Consider the following 26,219-nt stretch of genomic DNA (forward strand, 5'->3'; position numbering starts at 1 on the left):
CAAAGAAAGCTGCAACGACCGCGGCTCTCTGTGTCCAATTACACCCAGCGGAGGGGTTGTATCAACTCGCAGGCGGTGACTTCTCTTCAAAGGCCAACGAAGCCGATAAAACAAAAGAATAGAGCAAACAAACAGAGGGAGAGGAGAGGAGAGGTGGAGTATAGGTGGAGTAGAGGGGGTAGAGTACAGGGAGGTAGAGGGAGGTAAAGTAGAGTACGGTTTTAGTAGAGGGGGCAGAGTAGAGGGAGGTAGAGGTAGGGGTTGAGTGGGGGGGTAGAGGTAGGGGTAGAGTGGGGGGTAGAGTAGAGGTAGAGTAGAGGTGGAGTAGACGGAGGTCGAGAAGAGGTGGAGTAGAGGGAGGCAGAGTAGAGGTGGAGTAGAGGGAGGCAGAGTAGAGGTGGAGTAGAGGGAGGGAGAGTAGAGGTGGAGTAGAGGGAGGTAGAGTAGAGGTGGAGTAGACGGAGGTAGAGTAGAGGTATAGGTAGAGGTGGACTAGAGGTAGAATAGATGGAGGGAGAGGGGAGTCGAGTGCGGGAAGTAGAATAGAGGTGGAGTACAGGGAGGTAGAGTAGAAGGAGGTAGAGTAGTGCCGTTGGTAGAGTAGAGGTAGCGTAGAGGGAGGTAAAGCAGAGCTAGAGTAGACATGGAGTAGAAGGGTAGTAAGAGGGAGAGTAGAGTATAAGTACCGAGGGGTAACACAGTATATGGTAATGAGTATTTTGAGGTGTATCATGCTTTCTGCGCCTTCGCTACTTTTCATTAATTCTCCTCGTCTACCTGATTCCAGGGTTAGGGTTAGGGTCAGGGTTAGATTTAGGGTCAGGGTTAGATTTAGGGTTAGGGTTAGATTTAAGGTTAGGGTTAGATTTAAGGTTAGGGTTAGATTAAGGGTTAGGGTTAGATTTAAGGTTAGGGTTAGATTAAGGGTCAGGGTTAGATTTAGGGTCAGGGTTAGATTTAGGGTTAGGGTTAGATTTAAGGTTAGGGTTAGATTTAGGGTTAGGGTTAGATTTAGGGTTAGGGTTAGATTTAGGGCTAGATTTAGGGTTAGGGTTAGATTTAGGGTTTGATTTAGGGTTAGGGTTAGGGTAAGGGTTAGGGTAAGGGTTAGGGTTGGGGTTAGGGTTAATGTAAGCTATGTACAGTAAAACTTAAGTTTAACTTGAAGAAAGAAAATAGGAAATGTAAAATAAATTAACCCAAAATATAAACTGATGAATTTATAAACAATAAACAATAAAATAGTCTATTAGAATAACATACTGATAGGCAATAAGTGTAAACTCAGAAATAACAAAAACAATAAAATAAGCCTAGGTATCAACAAAGTGGAAATAAATAAATGGAAATATACTGTTCACTAAGCTCGAATTAATAAACATTTTTCAATTTCTTTATCTATATTTATCTTAAAAGTGCAATGTGGCGCCAACTGAGGCTCATATGATTATTTGTCCTGAGACCAGACGTGTGCGAGAACATACAGATAGCAATATTTCATTTGGATTTGACTCTTCTACTCTTCCTTCCCGTCCTGCTTTGTGGACCTGGTGCCTCTGAAACAAGAGGACCCCCAACACCATGCTGCTTCCATCAGGCAAAATGTTGTATTGCGACCACTGGAACCTTAAAAATAGGAATAAAGATGTCGACGACCAGCCCGAGGATGACGAAATGTCTGAGCGAGCGCACAGTTTTATGGACATTTTGAACATTTTGCCTCCGCTTCATGGTCATCCGCCGTTCGGCAAGGGATGCCGTAATGCGATCGGCCCCGACCAGCGAACCCTCATGGCGTCGCCTCCCAAATCTAGAAATAATGACCGCGTCTGACATTTACAGCCTGATCCAAAACAACCCCATTCCTCTGGAGAGATGGTCCGGTCAGAACTCTTCATCTGGCTGCGTATGTGAAGTAACTCTGGGGGTGGTTTGTGTCGTCAATGACGTAACCTGCTCTTGACATAATAAACTCCCCAGCCGCCCGTTCCCCCGCCGCCAGTGGGGGATCAAGTACCGGAGAGCCACACTTGAGTAGAACTATATCTTACGAAAAAACAACTCCGGTATAAGTAGAAGTCGCTCCTGAGAACACTACTTGAGTAAGTGAAGTCTTAATGCAGCTGATATTAAAGTTAAGTATCGAAAGTAAAAGGAAATGCTGTGGAGGACAAAAGAAAACAGACATTTTTTTTTGCTCTGATTTTATTCTGGTTGTAAATGTTTCCATTTTTTTCTGTAAGCATGTGAGGTACTTCAGACAGTAAGACGCATCTTTCACACCGACATAAGAAAAGCAACGCCGCGAAAACAAAACTGAACACAGGCGGGTTGCCAGCTGACAAACCCAGCCATCCCCCAAACCCGCTTCGACACCAAAAAAGTATCCCAATTTCGCAGGACAATCGCAGACCTGGCAACTCTGAACACTGGCTCGAGAGTGTTTGTTTCCACTTGATTTAGACATGAACCTGGAGATAAGTGGATTCACTGAAATCACTGACGACCAGTTGTAACAGAGGTGTTCAGGGAAAATGTATGGGAGTAAAAACATACTTTATTGGGGCTACTGTGGGGTAGCACAGTAGAAGTTAAAGTCGACTGAAGTAAAATAGCTCAAGTAAAGTAGATAATCCCAAAAAATACTTAGGTACAGAAACAAAGTATTTTCACTTTTTTACTTTACACCACTGTCCGCTGGCTGTGTCCTCTGTAGTTTGTTAAAAACACACTGAGCGCCCTGGGCACTTGGGGTGATGGAAGGTGGGCGCTCGAGGCTTGTGACTGGGTCGGGCATCTGGACGGTTGGAGTATGGTGGGCCTCGACTCTGCGCGGGCATGTCGGCCCTGCAAGCGAGCCTCGCAGGCGATTCGCAACGAGCCGCTCGCAGGCGGTTCTGGTGTGGGTGTCAGTCTGTCTGCGCGGGACCTGGCTCCAGGCCTGCGGTCCATGCCTGCCGTTCGTGGCCCGGGTTCTACGCCTGCGGGTACGTCTTATACCTGCACGTGGGGGTTGGTTGTATGTGCGCCCTTCGGGGGTGCGGGGGGGTCTTCTGTAGCTGCAGGGCGGGGTGCTCGATACGGCGCGCTACGATATAATACTGACCTCATCCACCAGAACCAGGTGGGACCGGTCCCCATACAGTCACCGGTGGACACTTCCCACGCACTGCACACACACAGCCACCCACCCACACCCACAACCACACCCACAACCACACCCACACCCACACACACACACCCACACCCACACCCACACCCACACAAACACACACACACACACACACACACACACACACACACACACACACACACAGACAGCACCCGCCTTGAACACACACCCAGCAGCCTCCTGGTTGCATTCCTCTCCTTTTCTCCCTCATTTACTGCCATAACTATAACAGGAAGAGGCCACGTGACCAGTTGCTGTTCCAGTTTTCCTGGACTTAATTAACTCTGTTTTGTTAATACATGTTGTTGTCTGATGTTTATTTGTTTACGTTTTTCTATTTACATGTTTGGGTCTATGTTTATTTGTTGTTTCTTTGATTATTTGTCTCACCCGTGGGGATTCTCCCCTCTTGGAGAAGTAATGACGATTAGTTGTTTTTAGAACAAAACATGTTCAGATGGTTCTCCAAAGAGGGGGATCGGTGGTGGTTCTGTGTAATAAAAAGCTGTGCTCTTGTCATCCTACAGGTCGTCCACAGGACAGAGTTATTGCAGCAGTTGTTGATGATTAAAGAATTAATAAGGAGTTGCATTGCAGGTGGAGAAGTTGAACTCCACTTGCAGACTAACTCTGTCCTAGATGCAAATACTCTGTGTTGTATGCCCAGTATGCTGACAGCACAGGTAAAAAATAATAATAATAAAAAAGTAATAACAATACTACTACTACTACTACTACTACTACTACTACTACTACTACTACTAATAATAATAATAATAATAATAACAATAATAATAATAAATAAATAAAACACGGCACAAATTATCTGGTAACAACCTTGAAGTCACGCCTATTTTGAAAGGTCTACATGACTGGCATGGAGTACTTTATTTTAATGAAGCCAAATGAGCCAAACCAGAGAGAGCGCAAAACAGTGGCTATTTGAATGTTTAAAAAAAGAAATGCTACTTTAATCTTTTATGTCGATGGAGATACCTATGTCTCTCCAGTCCAGACTATATAACTGCAAAATGTATAGTCGGAGCTTTTGAGACGAGGACTCATTACATGATGATGCATTACAAAACAGGGAGAGATGATGACAAAGGTCATTACAAAGGGCTTTGAGGATTTTTTTTTCTGTGTTCCTGTCCACTTAGATAGATAATCCATCATTTCATTCATTCATTCGTTTATTTATTAATTTATTTGTGTATCTATCTATCTGTCTATCTATCTATTTATTTATTTCTTGTTGTTTATTTTTCTATTTTTTTTACTGGACTCTACTGTACCTGTTTTAACATACAGTCAACACTAAACAATTAAAAAGTGTAAATCGCATTATTCACAACATTGCACCAGCACCAGGGTGGTGTTTTTGGCACCACCCTACAGGAAACAAACACATTTGCAAATGACGGTAATGCTGCAGGTTTCGTGCGAGCTTCGTTAGAGGATTTGACACTTTGAGAGTTTGCGCTGAGAAGACCCCGCTCTGGGGTAAAATCTGATGGACGGCACGGCATCTAAATATATCTCGTAGGTGTGTGCTCGACACACGGCCGCAGTCTCCCGCCGTCGCGCGTTTCGGGTCTCGGCGCCGCGGGGTCCCGACGTTCCTTCCCAGTCCGGCGGCGTTTTTTAACCCCCAAGTGTCAAATCAAATCAATTGTCGCCCGCCCTCCCCCTCCCGCGCCAGCCACATCTGTATTTAGACGACACGAGTTGACAGCACCAGCGTGACGATGATTTTAAGGAACTTTCTGTTGAAATAGTTCAAACAGACATTTTGAAGGGCATTTGTGTCAGCGTTTTCTCAAATTGATTTATTTCATATGAGATAAGACACTTTATTAATCCCGGGGAGGAAATTAAATTTACCTCCACGACTTAATTTGCCTTTTATCGAACAATATCAGATATAACAAGAGACTGTCACCGCGCCACAACAAAAAAACCTGAAAAGGGAAATCAATGCAGCCACGCCGCTTCGCGTTAGTATCAGGCTCCGCTATCGGAGTCGTTTTACAAATACAAGAACATGACAAATCGGACCTGATTAGTGATACCTATCATGTGTCAGGCATTGGGCAGGTCTCCAATTTGGGTGTCAAGCCGCTACAAACACTGAAGCACAGCAATGAAAAAGGCGGCGGCAAACAGCAAATTTTGCAATGAAATGGAAGATATTTACTTCAAAACCAGCCACCGAAGGGATCACGTTGGCTTTGCCCGGAATGTGGAGGGAGTTTTTGCATTGCAGGCAGATTGCGGATTTGTCCCGCCCGTCACTTCCATTGAACTCCAGGTGGGAGGGAGGGAGGGAAGGAGCGGAGCATGCCGTTCGGAGTGAAAATAGCTCTGGAAAACAGCAAATTAAGGAATAAAAGGTGGATATTTTTAAAATAACTTGTGGAATTTGCAAAACCGACTGCGACGGCATCACGTCAAACTGCGGATTTTGTCCCCCTTTCACTTCCATTGAACACCGGGTGGGAGGAGGAAGCTGAGGGAGGAGGTTTGGAGAAAAGGCTGAAACCTATCGACCTAATACGCGCCGGGGTGAGCGTAAGGGCGCGGCTAATCTGAATCCCTTTAAGTAACTGCAGCCAAAGCGTAGACATGGCACCACGCCCAAACGTGCTACACCTATCACTGCATCACCTAAAAATCTGTCTGTCCCCCCCTGCTGCTCCAAACGACTGATTCAGAGAGGGAGCGCTCAGTGTGCAGGGTGCATCGTCGGAGCTAAAGCCAGACAGTTGTGGAGATGCTGCCAGAGGATGATGGAGGGTGGGGCCGGAGTGTGTGTGTGTGTGAGTGTGTGTGTGTGGGTGGGTGGAGGCGGGGGATAACCTCAGCCTCCCACCCAGAGCAGACAGAGAGGGTGGAGGTGATATGCATCTCTCCCCTGGATCCCGTCCTTGGGGCTGCCTCCGGACTCCTGGCGCCCGTCCAGGCCGCGTCTATCAACCGCTGCCGCCGCCCGTCCCCCGCCGCGGGGAGTCGGCGTCCAATCCGACCGTGGAGGCTGCGGCTGGGCTGACGGAGGAGCGGCGGGGTCCTCGCCGTGGGATACGGGGTTCTCTTGGAGGAGGTGGAGCCACGGGGGAGCCGGTGCCCCGTGGTCGCCGCCGACCGAGGCCGCGGTGAGGCTTCGCGTGGGTGATATGGACGTGAAAAGCCAATATCTGTCGGTATTTTTATTGATTGCGCCGATTATTGTGCTGGTCGCGCCCACGCCCAGGCAGTTTAAATGACAAGAAGCCCACAGCGGCAAGGCTTGCATGAGGAAATGTTGTTGACTGTCGTCCCATTGAACCATCTTTAGAGTTCAAACCTTTTGGTGGTGATATTGGTTTCCCCGCTCTTGTGTCCTATTTTGGTTCGGCTCGGCTCCTGTGTTTGTTCCCTCCGGCGTCATTTGGTTCGGTCTTCAGACCCTGTTTCAGTTCTTTTGACCTCATCTGTATTTGGGCCTTACTTTCGTTTTCTGAATTTGGCTTCCCCTACACGTTGGGCACCTTAGTTTGGAAACATTATTCGGGGGTAAATAAATCCTTGGATTTAGCATTCTTTCATTATATGCTGTGTAATGTTTTTTCTTTATTTTTATCATTAGAATGGTATGGAACATGAAATAGGCATTAGGATTTGACACTACATTGTTCCCTGAGTTTGGTAAAAGAAAATATTTTTTCATCTTTTTCATTTTAACCCGGTTTGTTTCACACTCAAACAACTGAACCAATAGAGCTTGATCATGTGATACCTGCGTCCCGTTGAGGGCGCGTATAAACACAGCAACGTACAGGCAAACTCTGCACTTGTTAAATGGTGGGAATTTTGGCATCCAAATCCCCTTCCATACAGCGTCTCACTATATACCTTAAACGTGTCGACATTTTTGTGTATTTTCTTAAGCTGTTGACGTAGTCGTCACCCCGTGTTTCCTTCACCGCGGTTCATTTTTCAGTATGAGTGTAAGTTTCGGCCTTATTCTATATATCAAAAATACACAGCCTCAGTAGCGTAACATGATGGTGATAAGCCCCGGTGCAAATATTTTTGTTGGGGCCCCGGTGCAATTACCCTCCCCGCACACACACCCACACCCACACCCACACACACCTGGCCAGGCCCTCTGCTGGGGGAGGGGGTGTGTAACAGAGTGACTGAGAGAGTGTCCCCGTTACGCAAGGTGCTCTTTTTTTTGTTTCGTTCTATAAGGAAACGGAGTAAAATGAAATACATCTAAAAATAAAAACACAATGTTTTTATTCGATTTTTTGGAGGAACAGCCACCGCTGTCAAGATGGTCCGAGCTTCAGAGCCAGGTCTGTTGGTGCCTAGTGAGCAAGGGAGACGTGAAAGCCCCCCTAAAGACCTCTACGGACGGTCACGGGATTTTTACGAGACGCGTCAAGTTTTTTGATCGCAAAATACCTCTGCCGTATTCATATCCTACGGGTGCTACGCCTCCAATTACTCTAGGCGTACTAATCAAACATCTGGTGCGTAATGAGCTAAAACACCGCTGGTGTCCGTCCAGATTGCATTTTAATGAGGCAGGTTTTTTGCGGCTGAAATAATTACTTTGGTGGTCGGCGAAAATGGCCGTTCTGCACGGGCCGGATCAGAATTGGGCACTTGCTCTGGAATAGTTACAGTGACGGGAGCTCCTTAAATACCAAATACTAAATACTCCGGAAAGGTTTGAGGAGCGGATCTTGCTGTAGCACGGAGAGGCCTCTCCTGACGCACACACAATACGGCACCGACACACACCGACACAAACCTCTCGCTCAATAATTGACGAGAAGAAGCAGGAAGAGAGGGGGGAGAAAGGTGGGTGAGTCACGACACGGCCCCTCTCCGTAAATCCCGAAAAAAAAGAAACCGACTCGTCTGGCGGGCGCTGCCAGCGGGACATTCCCAAAACAGACACACACACACACACACACACGTACACACACACACACACACACACACACACACACACACACACACACACACACACACACACACACACTCACCCCACACAATCTCGGGCCCTGTCTACGGCTATACAGATTTTTCTGAAAATGCATTTTTCCACCTCCGTTTAAAGAACAACATCTCCGACCACACAACAACACAAAACATATTTAAAAAGCTCCTATAAGCGCCTAAGGCCTAAGGGGGAGTAGGGGGCGATAGTATGTCTAGTATATCAATGTACTGCATATAATGTATGTATATAAAACTTGACGGCACACATCACAGAAGAGCATTAGCAGCACTCGGCGTATTGAGATCCTTCACCATATTCATACACTACACTGTACGGACGCCAACCCTGAAGTCGGGGGTACTTTTGAACTTCGGATGGAGACACTGAGAACAACACGACGTTTTTCAGTTTTTCACGTTTTTTTACAGATTTTCTCAGTAAACCTTGCACTACATTTTATTTTATTAGTTTTATTCTTAAATCCTTTTTTTATTCTTTTATTTTTTTAATTTAAATGTTAACAGGGTGGTTTTTTTTGTTTGTTTTTGCAAACGTTGAAGCACATGGAGTCTGCCTCCTGCAGTGGCCTCGCCTTTCAAGAAGCTCCGTTTGACACGCAAAACCGAGTTTGGAAAAATCTGCACCCTGGACGGCGTTTTCCCAGAGATCTCTGCAGCACGACGGCCCGGCACGGCGGTTTGCCGGGGCCGCGCGCGCCGCCCGCTGCGCTGCACCAAAAATACTCCACGCTGCGCTCTAAAAATGCCTCCATATTGTTTCCCGCCCACTCTCCGTGCGTCGCCCACGGTGAGAAACGACGGCTAATTCTCACGACCAAAACAATGAGTCAGGATGAGCCGGCGCCCTTTGGAAGAGGACGGCACGGCTCCGGCTGTTTCGGGTTCAGCTTTTTTAATGGAAATGCAGCCGGCGTGCGAGGGGTGGGGACGCGGGCCCAGCTAATTTCCCTAAATGAGCTGATGATGGGAGCTGACGGTGTGCCCCCCCGGGGTGGGTGGTGCCGAGCAGCTGTAATCACATGAGGCGCTCGGGAGGCCCACCTCGGGAGTTCCGCCGCTTTCGGCGGCCGTCACCGGCCCCGCCCGACCAAACAGTGAATAATTGATTCCCCCGCAGATGCTTTCAAGACCTGAGGACTTAATTTAACCTCCCGGTGCTGGAAATATGGCCAATTATTGCTGCACACACCCGTCGGGCCACAGTGTCTGTTAGCGCGCCGACGGCGCTAGGGCGGCAGGAGAGGTTTGATGACAAAGCACCGCTTGAATGTTGAAATAAATCATGATGAAGACGTGAACAACACGGAAGCCTCGCTTCCGAATCGGACGACAAGATCCATTTTCGGTCTGGTCACACTTGGACGCTCTGTTTTCGTTGTTATTCTTATTTCTTATTGACTTTTTATTCCAAGGAACCTATTCCAGTTGGGTTTGAGTTGGATATTAAAGTGGTAATCCATAAGGTTGTCAAGAAGTCCCACAAATTTCTGTCCAAACTGCAGCGTTCGAATCCATCGCTTCTGAAGGAGTGATTTGGGGCTTTGTCTCGGTCACTTGGTGTATTGGGGTATTTTTGGTTATTTCTTGTGAAAGTTCCATCCGTTTCGACAGCTTGCTGACCGCAGCTCGCCACGTTGCTTTATCAACTTCACCCCGCCTGCTCTTCACTTCTTGGCATGTGCCCCATCCTTGCGCTCTTGCCGGGAAATTCGGACGCCGCCACAAACAGCACATGGAGGAACGCACGCAGAACGCAAATACATTGAACGGCTGTTCCTTTAAAATGCCCGTTTAAATATGGAACGTATGACACTTTTTGAACAAAATATTCTTACGGATTACCACTTTGATTTCGGACAGGAGAAGACAAACGGCCGGTGGACTACACGGGGCACAAAGGCCGGTTTAATTTAGACTCTTAATTTAGACTCGGTGGAAATTCTGCATCCAGCGGCAATGTGTCTGCTCCATATACAGGAAATATCCTTCGGGGGCATTTCATTCTCCGCGGTCGGACACTGACCACGTCTCTGTGATGCAAAGACCATGTTTCTGTGAATATCAATTGAATTTGTTCCATTTTAATAATATCCCTGAGAGCAAAAGGAGAAAAAAAAGAGCAAAGAAGTGATGCAATATATATTGTTTATGTAATTTCTAATATTAAAATCCATATGATGTCATAAATTACAGCAATGTTATTAATAAAACTTTTCCCTCATCTCATATACAGTAGTTCTATATTGAACGCAGTGTTGAAAATACTCAAAGGAAAAATTATTCCAAATAAAAAGGACCTAGAATATGACTTCATGACACCGACTTGAAGGAGCTTGTGTTTTTAAATTATATATATATATATATATATATATATATATATATATATATATATATATATATATATATATATATATATATATATATATATATATAAATATATTTTTTTTTCCGAGGCTGGATTCAGTGCACGACGAGCCACGTCTGCTGCAGCAGCATCATCATCACGGCCCCAGTGTGATCATTTGGAGGCGGCGAGCCTTAGCAACTGTGTTTCCCCCCCTCTCCCTCTCTCTCTCCCCCTCTCTCCCACTCTCTCTCTCCCCCTCTCCCCCTCTCCCCCCTCTCCCTCACTCTCTCTCCCCCTCTCTCTCCCCCTCTCCCTCTCCTTCCCCCCCCCCTCGCTCTCTTCCCCTCATCCCGCTCTATCGCAGGGTTTTCCAGAGAGGGAATTGATCTGCTACTTGATCGCCCCCTTTCATCTTAGCGCCATTCCTCTCCACTCCGCCCGTAAGCGAGATGAACGCGTCGGCTTTCAGCGCAACCACAGCACTAACACTCACGTCCAATTGTTGGGCTTTTATGAGGCCGGTTAGTTACCGGCGGGCGGGCGGGCGGGCGGGCGGGCGGGCGGGCGTGTACTATCTGGCTCCGAGGTTGATGCGTCTCTGGAGCGCCGAGCTCGATACCGGACGGGAGCAGCTCGGACGGGCGGAGGCTTTCACAGCTCTGCGTTACCCCATCCATTATCATACAGGGTTTCACCGCCACGGGGGGGGGCGTCACCGGAAAGCGATGCGAGCGCTTTGGGCGCGACACCTCTGTTTCACGAGGCTCTGGAGGCGCCTCAGTGAGCAGAAGAAGAAAATGCCCCCCCACCCGTGTTGGCGGGAGCGGGCGCGCCGCGGCACGAGGAAAATAAGCGGCTGTTTAGGAGGCCCGGCCATCTTTGATCTGGGCCGGGTGCGTCTCCAAACCCATGTTTTTCTAACGGCTTGAGACGCGTCCGGGAGGCTCCTGCAGAGGCACGAGGGGCGGAGATCCCCGAGAACGTAAAGGTGAGAGCGCGAGGAAGGAAAGCTGATGAATGCAAATCCAGACGGATGCAGCGGCAGGAGGTTTGAGAGATGTGGGGGGTGGGGGGTTAGGGTGGGGGGGGGTGGTGTCATTTAGGGAATTATGCAACATGGCTGTCATTTCAATGCAACGCTGCCTATTACTGAACTGTGACTCACAACAGGCATTCTTCAGAAAAGCTTATTTGGGTGATTTCCATAAATAAAGCGTCTGTGTTGTGTGTGTGTGTGTGTGTGTGTGTGTGTGTGTGTGTGTGTGTGTGTGTGTGTGTGTGTGTGTGTGTGTGTGTGTGTGTGTGAATCTGTGCGTGCTTGTGTGTGTGTGTGCGTGTGTGTGCGTCCATGCATGCGTACTTATGTGTGTGTGTGTGTGTGTGTGTGTGTGTGTGTGTGTGTGTGTGTGTGTGTGTGTGTGTGTGTGTGTGTGTGCGTATGTGTGCGTGCATGCGTCCGTGCGTGTGTGTGTGTGTGTGTGTGTGTGTGTGTGTGTGCGTGTGAGTCACTGGAGTGTCTGCTCCAGTGTCTGCTCCATGCGGCATCTCTCTCTGCCGTTTTGTCTTTCATCCGCATGACGGCAGTGACACGTCATTAACCATCACCGCAGGGTCCGCCGGGCAGGATCGGCCCGGTCCAGAATGAGGGATGTCACAGCCTGGTGCCCGCCGCCATATTTGCTGGAGGGCAAAGCGGACAAACCGACCGAGCGGCGGATCTACCGCCAACCGGCGGGGGCATGGGCGCCCGTGGCGGCCGCATCCGACAACTGCCGGCGCCGGCCGCACCCCCCAAAAAAACACCCCAAATCCCCAAATCACATCCAATAACTTGTCAGGCGCCTCGACACGTGGTCGCCTGTGAGTGCAGCGAGGTGTGAGGTTCATATTTACGACGCTTTTTCAGAAAGTGTGCGCAAAAATGAGTGCTGCAAAACACCCAGCGCCACCTAAACCTCCATTTAGAATCCTGAGCCGACGGATCGAATGAAGCCCGGAAGCCCCGTTGGTGGAAGGGATCGAAACAACGCCTTATTCCGACCGAATCCAGTCCTCGCGTCTGCTCTGTATCTCCGGCAAAACCGTGCCACGCGTCCCCTCCGTCCCCTTGCCCCAAAAAGTTCAACCGGTACTTTTTTTTCCTTCTCATTCGCGCAACTTCTAGGACGTGGGAGCCAGGAGGACTGTCTCCCACTCTCCCCTCCCTCTTCTTTTTTTTTTTTTTTTCTCACACCGACCAGTCTGGCGCGCCTCGTATCCGATTCCGGGTGGTTCTGGCAGCGCGTGGACCGTCGCGTGTGGTTTTGAATAGCGTCGGATCAATACGGAGTTCCGGTTTCAGTCGCCCCCCCCGAGTCCCCCGGGAGGGACCGCGTCGAGGGCTGGAGGAAAAGCAGGAGTATCGACCGGTGGCTGGAGAGGCACCGCGCGTCCTGCCCGGCGACAGTGTTTATGAGCCGACGACGCGACGCTAATTGGGCCCAAATGTGTTATTATTATTATCAATTATTGAATAGCACTGGACAAGAAAGCCGAGACTGGACAGCGTCAAACACTGTATATCAGCACCATCATCCATCGTCCAAAAGGAAAAGCGTAGCGAGAAGGGCGAAGGGAGAAAGGGCAAAAAAAAGTATTTCCCAGGTAGTTGGAAACTTTCCTTTGCCGCACACTCCATCGATTTGGGAAAAGGGAGCTGGTCCTGAAATCAGCCCCCCTTGAGAACATCAGAGCCACAGGTTTATCGCCCCCCCCTCCCCACCCCCCCGGGGTCCCCTCCTCGCCGGTCCTACCTTGATCAGGGCCTCCAGCTCGGCCGGCGACACGCAGGGGTGCTTCTGCAGGAAGGCGGCTTTCTCCGCCGTGATGGTGACCTTCTGGTTGCTCTCGAAGGGCTGCTCCAGCGCCCGGAACACCAGGCCCCCGGCCACCAGGTAGGCGACCACCACCACGAACACCGCCAGCACCGTCTTCCACTTCATCACGGTGAAGGGCGCCGAGCCGTCCGCCACCCCCTCCATGCTGGCCACCATGCTCGCCGGCCGCAGGGACACGGAGAGGCGCGGGAGGCTGCAGCCCATGGGGTTCTGCATGGTGGCCACGCTGGCCTGCACCAGGCTGGACTGAAGCATGCCGGGCTGCACCTTCTTGGGGGGGACCAGGTTGGTCTGGACCGCCACTGCAACGAAAGCCGGGGGGTGGGGTGGGGGGGGTGGGAGAAAGACAGTCGCGACCGGGCTGTTAATAGAGCCGTGCCGTGTCTGCGCGCGAGGCGGCGAGGGACGAGGTCTGGTTGTGCAACAGGTTGCGCAGCGTTTATGACCGGGCACCCGGCGCTGAATACCAGCGTTAGAACGGCAAACATGGCTGATTTAAAGACCGGCCGAATCCCCTCAGGGACGATCTGGGAAGCAGCCAATACAGGGAGACACGGGTAGAGAGAGAGAGAGAGAGAGAGAGAGAGAGGGAGAGGGAGGGAGAGAGAGGGAGGGAGAGAGCGAGCGAGCGAGCGAAAGAGAGAGAGAGAGAGAGATGGAGAGAGATGGAGAGAGATGGAGAGAGATGGAGAGAGATGGAGAGAGATGGAGAGGGATGGAGAGGGATGGAGAGAGATGGAGAGAGATGGAGAGGGATGGAGAGAGATGGAGAGAGATGGAGAGAGATGGAGAGGGATGGAGAGGGATGGAGAGAGATGGAGACAGATGGAGAGAGATGGAGAGAGATGGAGAGAGATGGAGAGGGATGGAGAGAGATGGAGAGGGATGGAGAGGGATGGAGAGGGATGGAGAGGGGTACAGAAGGGAACGGGAGGGAGAGAGAGAGAGAGACAAAGCGGACATCACAGGGGGAGGTTAAGAGCCACATTCGGACGTTTGCTCGAGATGGGAAGTAGTCGGCAGGTTGCCGGTTCTATTCCCCGGCTCCTCCCGCCGGCACGTCGTACCGCCCTTGAGCAGGACGCTTAACCCCCCAACACCCCCCCCCCCCCCGGCGGCCGCGTCCACCGGTGTGTAAATAATCGCCGGTGGCACCAGGGCGGAAGCGACGTCGTCGAATACAGCCTCCGACAACCAGCGCGAGGAGGGAGCCGGGGATTCACGGGAAAAGGGGGTTTGGATTTCACCCCTCGCGGAGAACCGGTCAGCTTGTCTGCCGACCACGGCGGCGAGTCACCTCCCGTGTGTGTGTGTGTGGGGGGGACTAAGTTGTGCCGTGTTGTCGTCTCCTCGCCGCCACGTTCACATGCGGAGGAGACGCTCGGTGCCCGTAATCCACTACACTCCATGAATTATGTAACACCATTTAAGGAGAATCGTGAGCAATGCCCCCACCCAGACCTTAGGAAAAGCACCAACAGCAAAAGCACCAACAGGAAAGAGGCACCAACAGGAAAGAGGCACCAACAGGAAGCCCCTGTATGATTTATGTAACCAATCAGCCGCAATGTGCTCGTTGCGGCCACACGCCGTGCGTTTCCACCATGAAGGTCAAGGATGGAGATGGGACCCGCGTGTAAATCACCTGCACGGGCGGCACGGGTGGGTGAGCATGTGATGGTGACGTGACACACATACGGATATGGATGAGGTAATGTATCAACCAGGCTAATACACCAGCGCTGCATCACCCCTCGAGGTGATCTTCTGTTATCCACCCATCGATCCGCCGTCCCTAGTGGACCCTTGGGCGGGACGCCTCCATCCGTCTTGCCCCCCCCCACCGTCGCTGATGAGCTCACGGGAAAACAAGGCCCGAACTTTGTCATCGCCAAGTTCTCTCTTATCTCCGTGTGTTTACCAGTCAGAGGGGAAACAAGCCCCACGAGGGGGCTCCAGTAAGGACCCTTCAGGGGATGTTGATGCCCAGACTGAAGCCATAACTTCACCACACACACACACACACACACACACACACACACACACACACACACACCTCCCTGAAAAACAACATCAGGCAGTTGTTTTTTTTGTTGTTGTTTTTTTTTTTTTTTTTTACTTTTCCATGAGGTAAAATTGGGCTAATTGGGGGATCGCTGGATTCGAGGACCACATTAAGCAAATTGCAGTATTTTGTCTCAAAGAACTATGAAGCAAGATGAGGGCAATGCGAAATTATAAAAAAATAATTATATATATATATATATATATATATATATATATATATATACGCGTTATTCCACGCTGAACGCGCGAGCATGCAACAAATGGATAATAATAATAATAATAATAATAATAATAATAATAATAATAATAATAATAATAATAATGGCAATTCCAAATAACTGTTGAACAGGATAAGGATTCATTTTTAAGCATTATTATGAAAATGTGTTATCGAATATGTTTATTATTTATGGACGGACAAGAATAATACTACAACCTGGTGAAGGGTTCATAGTCCCTGGTTTTCTTGGGTTTTCCGTGGGAAATTTCATCCTGTTCCTCCTTGACGCTGTTGCCGCGGAATAAAGTCTTTTACGAGGAATGTCTCGACGCTCCTGCGGTCGAATCCTTCCACTTTAACCGGGAGAGAAGAGAGAAGGGCAGGGAATAGAAACACATCATCCGAGCCTTGGTGTGGTTCCAGTCCCTGGGAGCCAAGTGCGCTTCTCCGCCTCAAAAGAAAAACAGGCGCACACGCTCACGGGCGTCCTCTCTGCGCCGCAGTCCGCCGCTCCATTGAAAGATCCACGCGTTTTACACGGCGTGTGTGCGCGCCTGCGTGCGTGCGTGCGTGCGTGCGAGTGTACGCCTGTGTACGCGTGTGCGTGTGTATGTGTGCGTGTGCGTGTGTATGTGTGCGTGTGCGTGTATACTACAGGGTTTACGTGGAAGCCGGGTTCGTCAACCCACTGCGCCGCGGCGGCGCGAACACTACGGAACGATTCGTCCGACGCGAACGAATCCTGGAAATGAATCGGCACTCCGACGTCACAAATACCGCAGAGGCAAAAACAATTTTAATATATAAACGGTGAACGAATCGAGTGAATCCTCTCGGGATTGAGGACGAAATTATAAGAACGAGTCCAAGCAGAAAAACAGGAGTCAAGGCGTTTGGCGTCACTTTTATTAAATATGACTGTTTTACACGTTCGCAGTCCAAACTGAAGAAGAGGGAGAGGGAAATAAGAATTACAAAGAATTGACAAAAAAAACAGTTGTTGCCTTGCAGGCTTTGCATTGCTCTGCCAAAATATGTTTTTTGTTTTTTTTTGGAGAATTACGCTCAAATATTTTCTGGGATCCACGGTTTGCATTCTTCCAACGAAACCAATGATTTTGACAGAATTCAAAACTTTTTGGGGGGAGGATTCCGTGCCCAACCGGGCGTTGCGCCAACGGAATAGAAGGAAGGAAACGACGGGAAATCGAACGACTCCTTTTTTTTTTGACGTTGTTGTTGTTTTTCCACGAAGTGACTCGTCAAGCGCCGAATCCGAAGAAAGAATCGAACCTCTCATCGCTCGCGGTGCGCGTCTCCGCCGCAACCTGCCGCTCCGCCGCTCCGCCGCTCTGCCGCTCCGCCGCTCCGCCGCTCTGCCGCCGCGCCGCTGCGCCAGGAGATTGCGCCTCGCAAGACGCGTGGAGTGTGTTATTGACGCCAGAGCCCTGTGCAACAACGTGGGCTTTCACACACACACACACACACACACACACACACACACACACACACACACACACACCGCTTTGTTTCCACTACGCGTGGAATGAAAAAGGGAATCATGCGTCGGATATTTATATTTATCCAGAACCACAACCTAGATTATGGGATGTGAGAGTCTGGTTGAAGGGGGGGGGCTCACAGTGGTTTCTGCTGCAGCACCGGCGCTAAAATACAAACCATTACATCACCTGAGAACCCCCCCCCCCCCCCCCCCGCTGTGCGTGGCGTGGGGTGTGGTCACGCGGCGGGGGCCGTGGCCACGCACAAGCAGCGGCTGCTTCGGATGGAAAACACTCAAAGGAGGGATCCTAAAATCCCACCAACTATCCCAATCCCATGGTCGCGTAGTGGGGTGCAAAAGCGATGGCTCGCGGGCCGGATTCCCGCCGCAGAGGAGGGGGGTCCATTTATCCCCCCCCCCCCCCCCCCCCCGATGAATTGGGGGCAAAATAAAGGAATGTCGTCATGAAAAATGATCATGTTCAGTTGGTATCTGTATGTTTATGTGCAATGAGTATGAAAAACAGACACAGCTGAATCAGCTGCGGTCTCTCACATATCAGAGCCCACACAATGAGATGACGTCTATGAAATCAAACCTTTGGAAGTTTATTGCAGAGACAGCTTGAAAAAAAACGTTATTCAATATACCCGTTGCAACTTATTCAGCCATAAAGAGCGTTCAGCTGGGCTGCGGTGGTCCCAGACCTCAGGTAAAGGCTTGACAAGTAACTAATCCGAACCGCGGGAAGTCACATTTTTACCCAAAATGGGGTTCGACTCCCCTGGTTTGGACCAAAAACTGCATCAAAGCAATATTTGACAGGACCCGAGCGTGGTCCCAGATCGGCCCATGACAGGTGAGACAGGTCACATGACCATGATCCAAGTTGTGGAGAATGTCCAAGCCCAAGCGGGGACAGGACGGCTCCGTGTACATGTCATTCCCACTGTGGAGACACGTTTTACTGTGGAATGATTCCATTTCAGCCGCATGGATTTGGATCGTGGTGGGAAGATCCCGTGGCACAGTGGGTTCAGCACCATGGGCAGCTCCAGTCCTACCGCTCATGGAGCTGGGAGAATGGATTTGCTGTCCTCTGCTGGTGAATACAAACGATTGCATTCACCAAATTTGTGTTCATTATTATTATTTTTTTTTAAATCAAACGCCGTCAGCAATTCACAGTTTAGGTCCAAACACAAACAACACAACACAGTGACGATTTTTTAATGAATTTAAAACAGCTTAATGCATGCCATCCCAGAGGAGGTCGAAAAATTGCACTGTACTTCGAGGTTGGGCATTTATTAAAGTCTTTCTTTTGAAGATAAGAAATCATTTTAGACAAATTTCAGAGTAAATAATATGCATTAGTATGGCTTGTAATGGGAAATTCTATGTTAAGTGAGATATAATACCCTTTGAGGTGTAGGCCTCTTTGTCCCAGTTTAATGGATGATGTGGAAGCTGCACTGCAGATGGTCCTATAAATATTTGCTGCTCACAGAATCATCAGTTGCCAACGGTCAAATATAAGGAACACGTGTTTTATCCAAATGGAAAGTTTTGACAAGATGTATAGAGCTGTTCGATGAACCCAGAGTTTCTGACTGGTTTCTGTTGCACATCCACTTCCATATAATCAATATACGATTCATATACAATGGAAACCTCAAATATTGGACAGTGTACTCACAACAGTGGAACATAATCAGATCTCAATGAATAACGTGATTGAACCGGTGTAATACCAACACAAACCCTTACTACTTTTAAATCCAGGCTCAAAACTTTTACATTTGCCCTTCAGCAAACTATCAACGCACTCACCTTTTTATTTCTGTGATTATATTGTCCTTTTATGTGCTTTTTTGTTTTTATTTCTGTGCTTTAATGCATTTTATCTCTTATGTAAAGCACTTTGAATTGTCCATGTGTATGAAACATTCTGTACAAACATACTAGCCTTGCCTTGAGCTTCCCACTTTTTCAATGCTTGAACTAATTGGATCAGTACATCTTAATTGTTTAAATATTATTATCCATCCATCCAGGAGCCAATCCCAGCTGTCATTGGGGGAGGGGCGGGGTACACCCTATTATTATTATTATTATTATTATTATTATTATTATTATTATTATAATTATTTCCGAATATTAATAAAAGATAAATTCAATACAAAGAGAGATTGAACTGCAAACTGACTCGGGGCTTAAATTTAAAAAAATTGGACAGGAACTAGATTTCCTCACCTGAAGTGTGTCTTGGTCGGTGCACTAGCGCCATCTCTGGTTCAATGTCCACCAAACCATATTCTACAATAATAAACTACTAAAAGAGTCTAAGAATAGAAAGCATCGTGGGAAGAGAGACAGAAAATAACATCATCCCAAATATATGTAATATAATAATTTTAATCACAGCTAATAAAATACTATTTTATCTAATTATATTAAATTGATTCAATGAAAGACTTCTGAAAAAGTTGATATACTTAAAATTTTTCATGTGAAGTAAATGCATGTAAATATTTTATTGCCAGGTTAAGTTGAATAAGGATGACTGGACCGTAGAGCCTCGAGACACTGTGCACATTCAAGCACAAGGATCCAAAAGCTGTTTACCATTTATTGAATGGGGAAGGGGTGAATGGGTGGAGGACTGGGGGAACGGATGGGTTTTTTTTAAATATATATTATGAATACATCCACTAGGTTAGAAAGGAAACCTTTAAAGCCTCCATCAGGGTCAGGTTTCCACTTTATCTCGCAGGTTAGTGTACTAAGTGGCTCCAACACAGTGCATGACCTGCTTCCATACAATGCTGCCTCACTCAGAGGTACAGTAGGTAAATCAAACAGCTCCCAAACAATACAGCATGACTGGTGACACAGCAAGTTCTCAGACTAAGCAGTCGGTCTCAGACTAAGGAGTCACTCTCAGACTAAGGAGTCGGTCTCAGACTAAGGAGTCACTCTCAGACTAAGGAGTCGGTCTCAGACTAAGGAGTAGGTTTCAAATTTAGGAGTAGGTCTCAGAGTAAGAAGTAGGCCTAAGACAAAGGAATAGGTCTCAGACTAAGAAGTAGGTCTCAGAGTAAGGAGTAGGCCTCAGACTAAAAAAAAAATTAAAAAAATTAGTGAAAAAAATTAGTAAAAACAAAATATGATTTGATTCTTTGTTGATAGAAAGACATAATACAGTCCAATATTTCATCCATTATTTGACGTTTCTTTTTTTTTTTTTTAGGCATCGATATGGGAAGTTTAAATTTGAAACTTTTTGAATTTGAAACTAACATGGACGGCTGTCTTTTAAACACGTTCTCAGGTAAATCACGTTCCACACTCAGTGGAGAACCCTGAACTGTACTGTACACTGTACTTTGCTGAATAAAACGTCCACTCCTTTGCAAATGTTGTACTTGTTGTTTGCCGCAACGTGATTTATTTCCTCGCGGGGACTGAACGATTTTTGAAAGGTTTGAGACAAAACATGACACCGGGCACTGAGTGTGATGTCCCGCCCTGCTCCCGACAGACTTTCTGTGTATCCCGCCTGTGTGATTGTCGACCCCGCCCCGATTAGTTTCGCCTGTCCCTCGTTACCCTTCCTTCCCCGGTGTATTTAGTCTGTGTGCTCCACTTTCTCTGTGCCAGTTTGACTTTGTGCTATGTGTCAAGGGTCCTGGCGGGTTTTTTTCTTCCTCATCTCTCTGTCTCCTGGTGATTCCGATTCCCTGCTCCGTTTCCTGGACCTCACCTGACTCATTGCTTGCCCTATCTACTGAACACCTGTGTACCGAACCGCTTCACCTTGTCTACTCCCTGTCGGATTGTTTGTTTCGCTGAGGGCCTCCCCGTGTACAGATCCTGATCAAGTAAAGACTGTTTTCCTTCATCAAGGTTCCTGTCTCCGAGTCGTGCTATTGTCTTTTGTCCTCTTGCCTTTCTTTCCACCAGTCGACAGTACCAACAGGCCGAGACTAGGGACCCAGCCGACTCTGATCCTGTGTGCCGCACTCAATAACCACCAATAGCACAAGGACAGGAAATCGCCCTCCAGGTAGTCATGTTAGGCTCCTATGAGCAGGTCCTTTGTACCATCACTGAACAACAGAACTCTCAAAGCGAATTACTCGCCCTGTTCCGGAGTTCCAATGTGGCCCATGACCCAGTGTCAGCTTCAGTTCCAGTCCTCATTCCAGCTCCTTCTCCAGCCCCCATCGTCACGTCGCCAGCCCCGCGACCTCACCTCCCCAGACCCATTTCTGCATTGGGCTGCATTTCGAGCTACAGGTACCCTTGTTTCCATCGGAGCGCTCCAAGGTAGCATACCTCATCTCCAACCTCACCGGCCTGGGCTACTGCCGAGTAGTCCAGGCCTCCTGCGAGGAGTTCGAAATCCTAGCAGGGGTGCAGCAGGGAGACACTTTTGCCCCCTTCCTCTTTATCATAGCTCTGGACTACGCACTCAGGAAAGCCATCAACGGGCGGGAGCAGGAGCTTGGCTTCACAATTACACCAAGGAAGTCTAGAAGAAGCCCTGCTGTAGCCCAGGCAGACCTAGACTACGCAGATGACATCTGCCTGGTGTCTGACTGCATGGAGCAAGCACAGGAACTCCTGAACAGAGTGGAGGTGGAATGTGCTAAGGTTGGCCTTAGACTGAATGCAAAGAAGTCTGAGGTAATCACCTATAACTTCCACATGGACCATCCGCCGATTATAACATCAGATGGCAACGCTCTGCGAGAGGTCAATGACTTCAAATACTTGGGTTCCTGGGTGAACTCCACAGAACAGGACCTTAAGGTCAGGAAGGCACTAGCGTGGAGGGCCCTGAACGGTATGTCAAGAGTGTGGTGCTCGAATCTCCCCCGACACATAAAGCTGAACCTATTCCACGCCACTGTGGAGTCTGTCCTCCTGTATGGCTGCGAAAGCTGGACCCTGACACCCACCCTGCAGAAGTCCCTGGATGGGTGCTACACCAGAATGCTACGAGCTGTTCTGAATGTGGACCAGAACATCCACATTACCAACAAGGACCTGTACGGGCAACTGCCAAGGCTCAGCAAGAAGGTAGCATCTAGGAGGATGAGGCTGGCCGGCCACTGCCACAGACATCGGGACCTCCTGGCCAGCAGGCTGGTCCTATGGGAACCAACACACGGGCATCGATCGCGAGGACGTTCAGCGCTAACGTATGTGAACGTCTTGAAGAAGGATGCGGGAGCTGAAAGCTCTTCGGAGCTGGCCAGGCGTATGGAGAACCGGAAGGATTGGAGACTTCTCTTGATTCCCTTCCCTCTCTTCTGTAGGGCGGTGCCTTTCAGGCTGTCTGGGACGTTTAGTAGATATCCCCGATAATATCAAGACGACTCGTTTTCTCAAACTGGGATTTTGCATGTGGCACAAAGACACTCTCTGCATAGTCCTGGAAGGTCTTTGCTGTATCAGGATTCAGCATCTGGACCACAGCTGTGCCATCAAAAAACACAGCATCTACCACAGGAGCAGGTTGTGAGTCAGTTTCATCGGTCTTTATGCAGAGCAAGAGGTCTGCTTTTGTACCAAGTCGCATCTTCCTTCTTTGACACAAAAACTGACAAAATGTATCCAGATTGCCATCTCATCAGATATTTGGCAAGACACATACAGCCATCAGAAGAGATTGCAATCACACGCATCATGCGAGCAGCCAGGCAGCTCACAGGCCAGGAACCGGTGCCCGTGAGTGTTCTGCACGATGCCAGAACCAAAAAGCGGGCCAATAGGATAGTGACACTGCCTCTCCAGGAAGCTTCCATCTAGCCACAGGTTGGGCTCCATCAGCACCAGATCCACCATATGACTCAACAGTTTTTTTTTCCCCTAAGGCCATCACTATCCTTAAACAACCCATCCCAGTTCCCTCCTCACCCTTCGACCGTCCACCACACACAGACACCAATGGCCCCCTCCACCTGGTGGAAGTTGATGCCTCAGACGTGGGTGACAGGGCAGTCCTCGCCCAGTGGTTTCAGAATGACAACAGGGTTCATCCCTGCGCCTTCCTCTCTCGGAAGCCCTCGGCCGCCTAGAGAAACTACGACGTGGGGAGCAAGGAGTTGCTGGCTGTTAAGGTGGCCCTAAAGGAGTGGTGCCACTGGTTGGAGGGAGCAGAGCATCCTTTCCTGTTAATGACTGACCAGCAAGAACCTGGAGTACATCATGTCCACCAAACACCTCGAAGCCCGACAAGCAGGACGGACTCTTTTCCTAAATCAATTAAACTTTTCCTTGTTTAACCGTGCTGCAAAAAACAATGGTGGCCGTCCATGGAGATAGAGGTGGGGGAAAATGTGGCCGCCTGTCCTTGTTTGCGCTCGGAACAAGGTCTCCCAATGTCTGCCTCCTGGTCTCCTGCACCCTCTCCCTTTGCCCCATTTCCCCTGGTCTGGAATCTCTTTGGACTTTGACACTGGGTTACCCTCCTGTGAAGGTAACACCACTGTGTTACCTTCTGATAAGGTCAGGAAGGCACTAGCGTGGGGGCCAGATTCTCCAAAATGGTTCACTTCATTCTGCTGCCGAAGTTGCCGTCCGCCAAGGAGACAGCAGTGGTAGTATTGTCTCATGTGTTCTGTCTTCATGGATTCCCTAGAGAGGAAGTCTCAGACCAGGGGCCACAGTTTATCTCTCAGCTCCCTTCTGTTCTCTCCTCCAGGTAACACCTTCAGTCTAACCGTGAGACCGAGTGGCTGTACCAGCAGCTGGAGACTGGACTATGCTGCCTTGTCTCCCAGAATTTGGCCACCTGGAAAAGTGCCTTATATGGGTAGAATACACACACAACACCTTGCCCAGCTCTGCTTCCGGCTTCTCTCCCTTCCAGTGGGCCTACCGGCATAGTTGGACTGGCCATCAGAAGCACCTCGACAAAAACCGGTGGGCCGGTCGCTCGGTTGCTCTGTGGGCTGCCTGAGCAGCCCATTATACAAAAACAAGAGGGAGAGAGATGAGAGAGATCTGCGTCATGGGCCCGCTTTAATTATGCACCAGCGCTCATAATTATGGACCTGAGAGTAAAGTTACACGTCCCGATTTGGCTGTTAACAAGGGAGAATTTGCTCAGGAACGTCAGTCGGCTGTTGTGAGTCGTGAGTTGGCTGTCGGCCGGACGGCTCCGCGGCCGAAGCCAGGCTGTGCTGGTATGTGGCGGACCAAGGGGCGTGGTCAAGCACAGGCTGCAGACGACAGCACAGCTCCCTTTCCCAAGCTGCCTCGAATCGGCCGAATCAGCGCCAATGCGGCGCTGATTGGTCCAACTCGGGGCAGGGAGCTTTGTTAATGTTTGTCCGTCTTGCAGAGGGAATCGGTGCACAGACTCATCAGCCGACAAGGAGCCAGATCGGAACGCCATTCCTCCTGCGCCCAAAATAATCCTCATTATTATTTGTACTGCCAGCGAGCTGTTTTTTCCTCTGTACAATAAAAACTCTCGCCATGTTTCCGCACCACAGCAAGAAAGACTCTGTCTCCCTGCCTAAAACCCTACCTGTGGGCAGAGACTCCTCGATAAAAAAGTCACTTCAAGCTGATGCTGCAACTTGCATGAAGCAAAGTGATATGTTTGTAAGCACTAGCAGCCTCAGCACCGCCTGCAGCACGCAACAGCATTTGCGCAAGTTGCGAGGGATATTTTCAAAGGCTGCGTCGCTGCAAGGCCTGTCGGAAATGCTACCGTTCTGCCTTCAAGTGGCAGACATATACATTTTAGATGTTATTCATAATTTATGGACCAGCAATCGAGTTTTATCAGTTACGTGTATGTGTTGCCATCACCGAGCTGCCATTTTGTGGGTTAAGTTGCAGTGAGTGGTACAGTAATGATTCAAGATTCAAGAGGTTTATTTGTCACATACATATAAACATCAACACAAGTTTTCAAGTGAGCCCAATATCTACCGATTCAATTGTCAAACTGGAGAAGTAGAAGCAAACTGAGAGAATATCACACCGGGACAAATTGTGCAAGGATGCCAGGGACCGTTATTTGTGTGTATTTATATATAAACATAAATATAAATATATATAATGCTGTGATCTGCTAATGTCAAGCTCTAGCCTTTCATATTATGTAGGAATAGCTTCCAGTAGGGTTCTAACAATGTTTACAGACCTATGTATGAAGCGAAATTGTGCAAAGGATTTAATACTGTTGTATAGTGCTGTCCTCTGTCTCTACCTCTGCCTTGTCTTCAGGTCTTGCACTCGCTACGCCTTAGTGATACGCCACTCAAGCCCTGGGCCGTCGTCAACTCATCAGGGGCTATATCCTCAGGTCACTGCACATGTCGGGCTGGCATAGCGGACACATGCTGTTGCGGCTATGCTGTTACAGTTGGAGGCGGTAGTCAGATGCAGGGGGACAATAACAGTGACTGGCCAACCACAATACTGCATGACACCGAGCAACATCACACAGGTGGGAGCAGAGGCAGGACACAGAATTGACTTCACCTCTGCGAAAGCCAAACAAAAGTCTGCTACACGGCAGCTGTGGGCTTCATGTATTGCACAACTGCAGAAAGTATCGCCAAAAGCTGCAATTCCCTCAAATTTACTCGGTTATTGTGATGCCTTTGCTGACCCAGTGCAGCTGTTCTCAGTACCAGATCTGTTGCGCTGTCTATGTGATGCCAACATGGATGGCAGTGAATTATCCGTCTTGCGCCTGAACTGCAAAACCCTGGCCAGTGAGGCAGACGTTTCACCCCATCAAGCACAGTTCATCGAAAGACAGACCAGAAAGCAGCAATAATCCTCGTGTTGGCATCACTGCGTCAAATATGTTTTCAGTCTTTGTTTCTGACTTGGACAAGCCTGCACTGTCTACTCGAGCCAAGGAAGAATGACTAAAAGACAGGATATATATATAGATATATATATAAGATATATATATATATATATATATATATATATATATATATATATATATATATATATATATATATATATATATATAT

The 26,219-nt window shown here is 48.7% G+C and overlaps 1 protein-coding gene across 1 annotated transcript in view; it reads right to left on the reverse strand.

Annotated features, from left to right (window-relative positions):
• kcnk10a (potassium channel, subfamily K, member 10a) overlaps nt 1-15,969 on the reverse strand; it is a gene marked incomplete at both ends in the record, with an annotated part of 32,344 nt that extends 16,375 nt beyond the window's left edge. Inside the window, 2 exons of the mRNA XM_080023944.1 lie at nt 13,328-13,713; nt 15,915-15,969. Of these exons, the coding sequence (XP_079880070.1) occupies nt 13,328-13,713; nt 15,915-15,969 (441 nt within the window). The remainder of the gene's footprint in view (nt 1-13,327; nt 13,714-15,914) is intronic.
• Between the last annotated feature and the right edge of the window lie 10,250 nt (nt 15,970-26,219).

This window comes from Zeus faber (genome assembly GCF_960531495.2).
Source record: "Zeus faber genome assembly, chromosome: 2".
Taxonomy (NCBI): domain Eukaryota; kingdom Metazoa; phylum Chordata; class Actinopteri; order Zeiformes; family Zeidae; genus Zeus; species Zeus faber.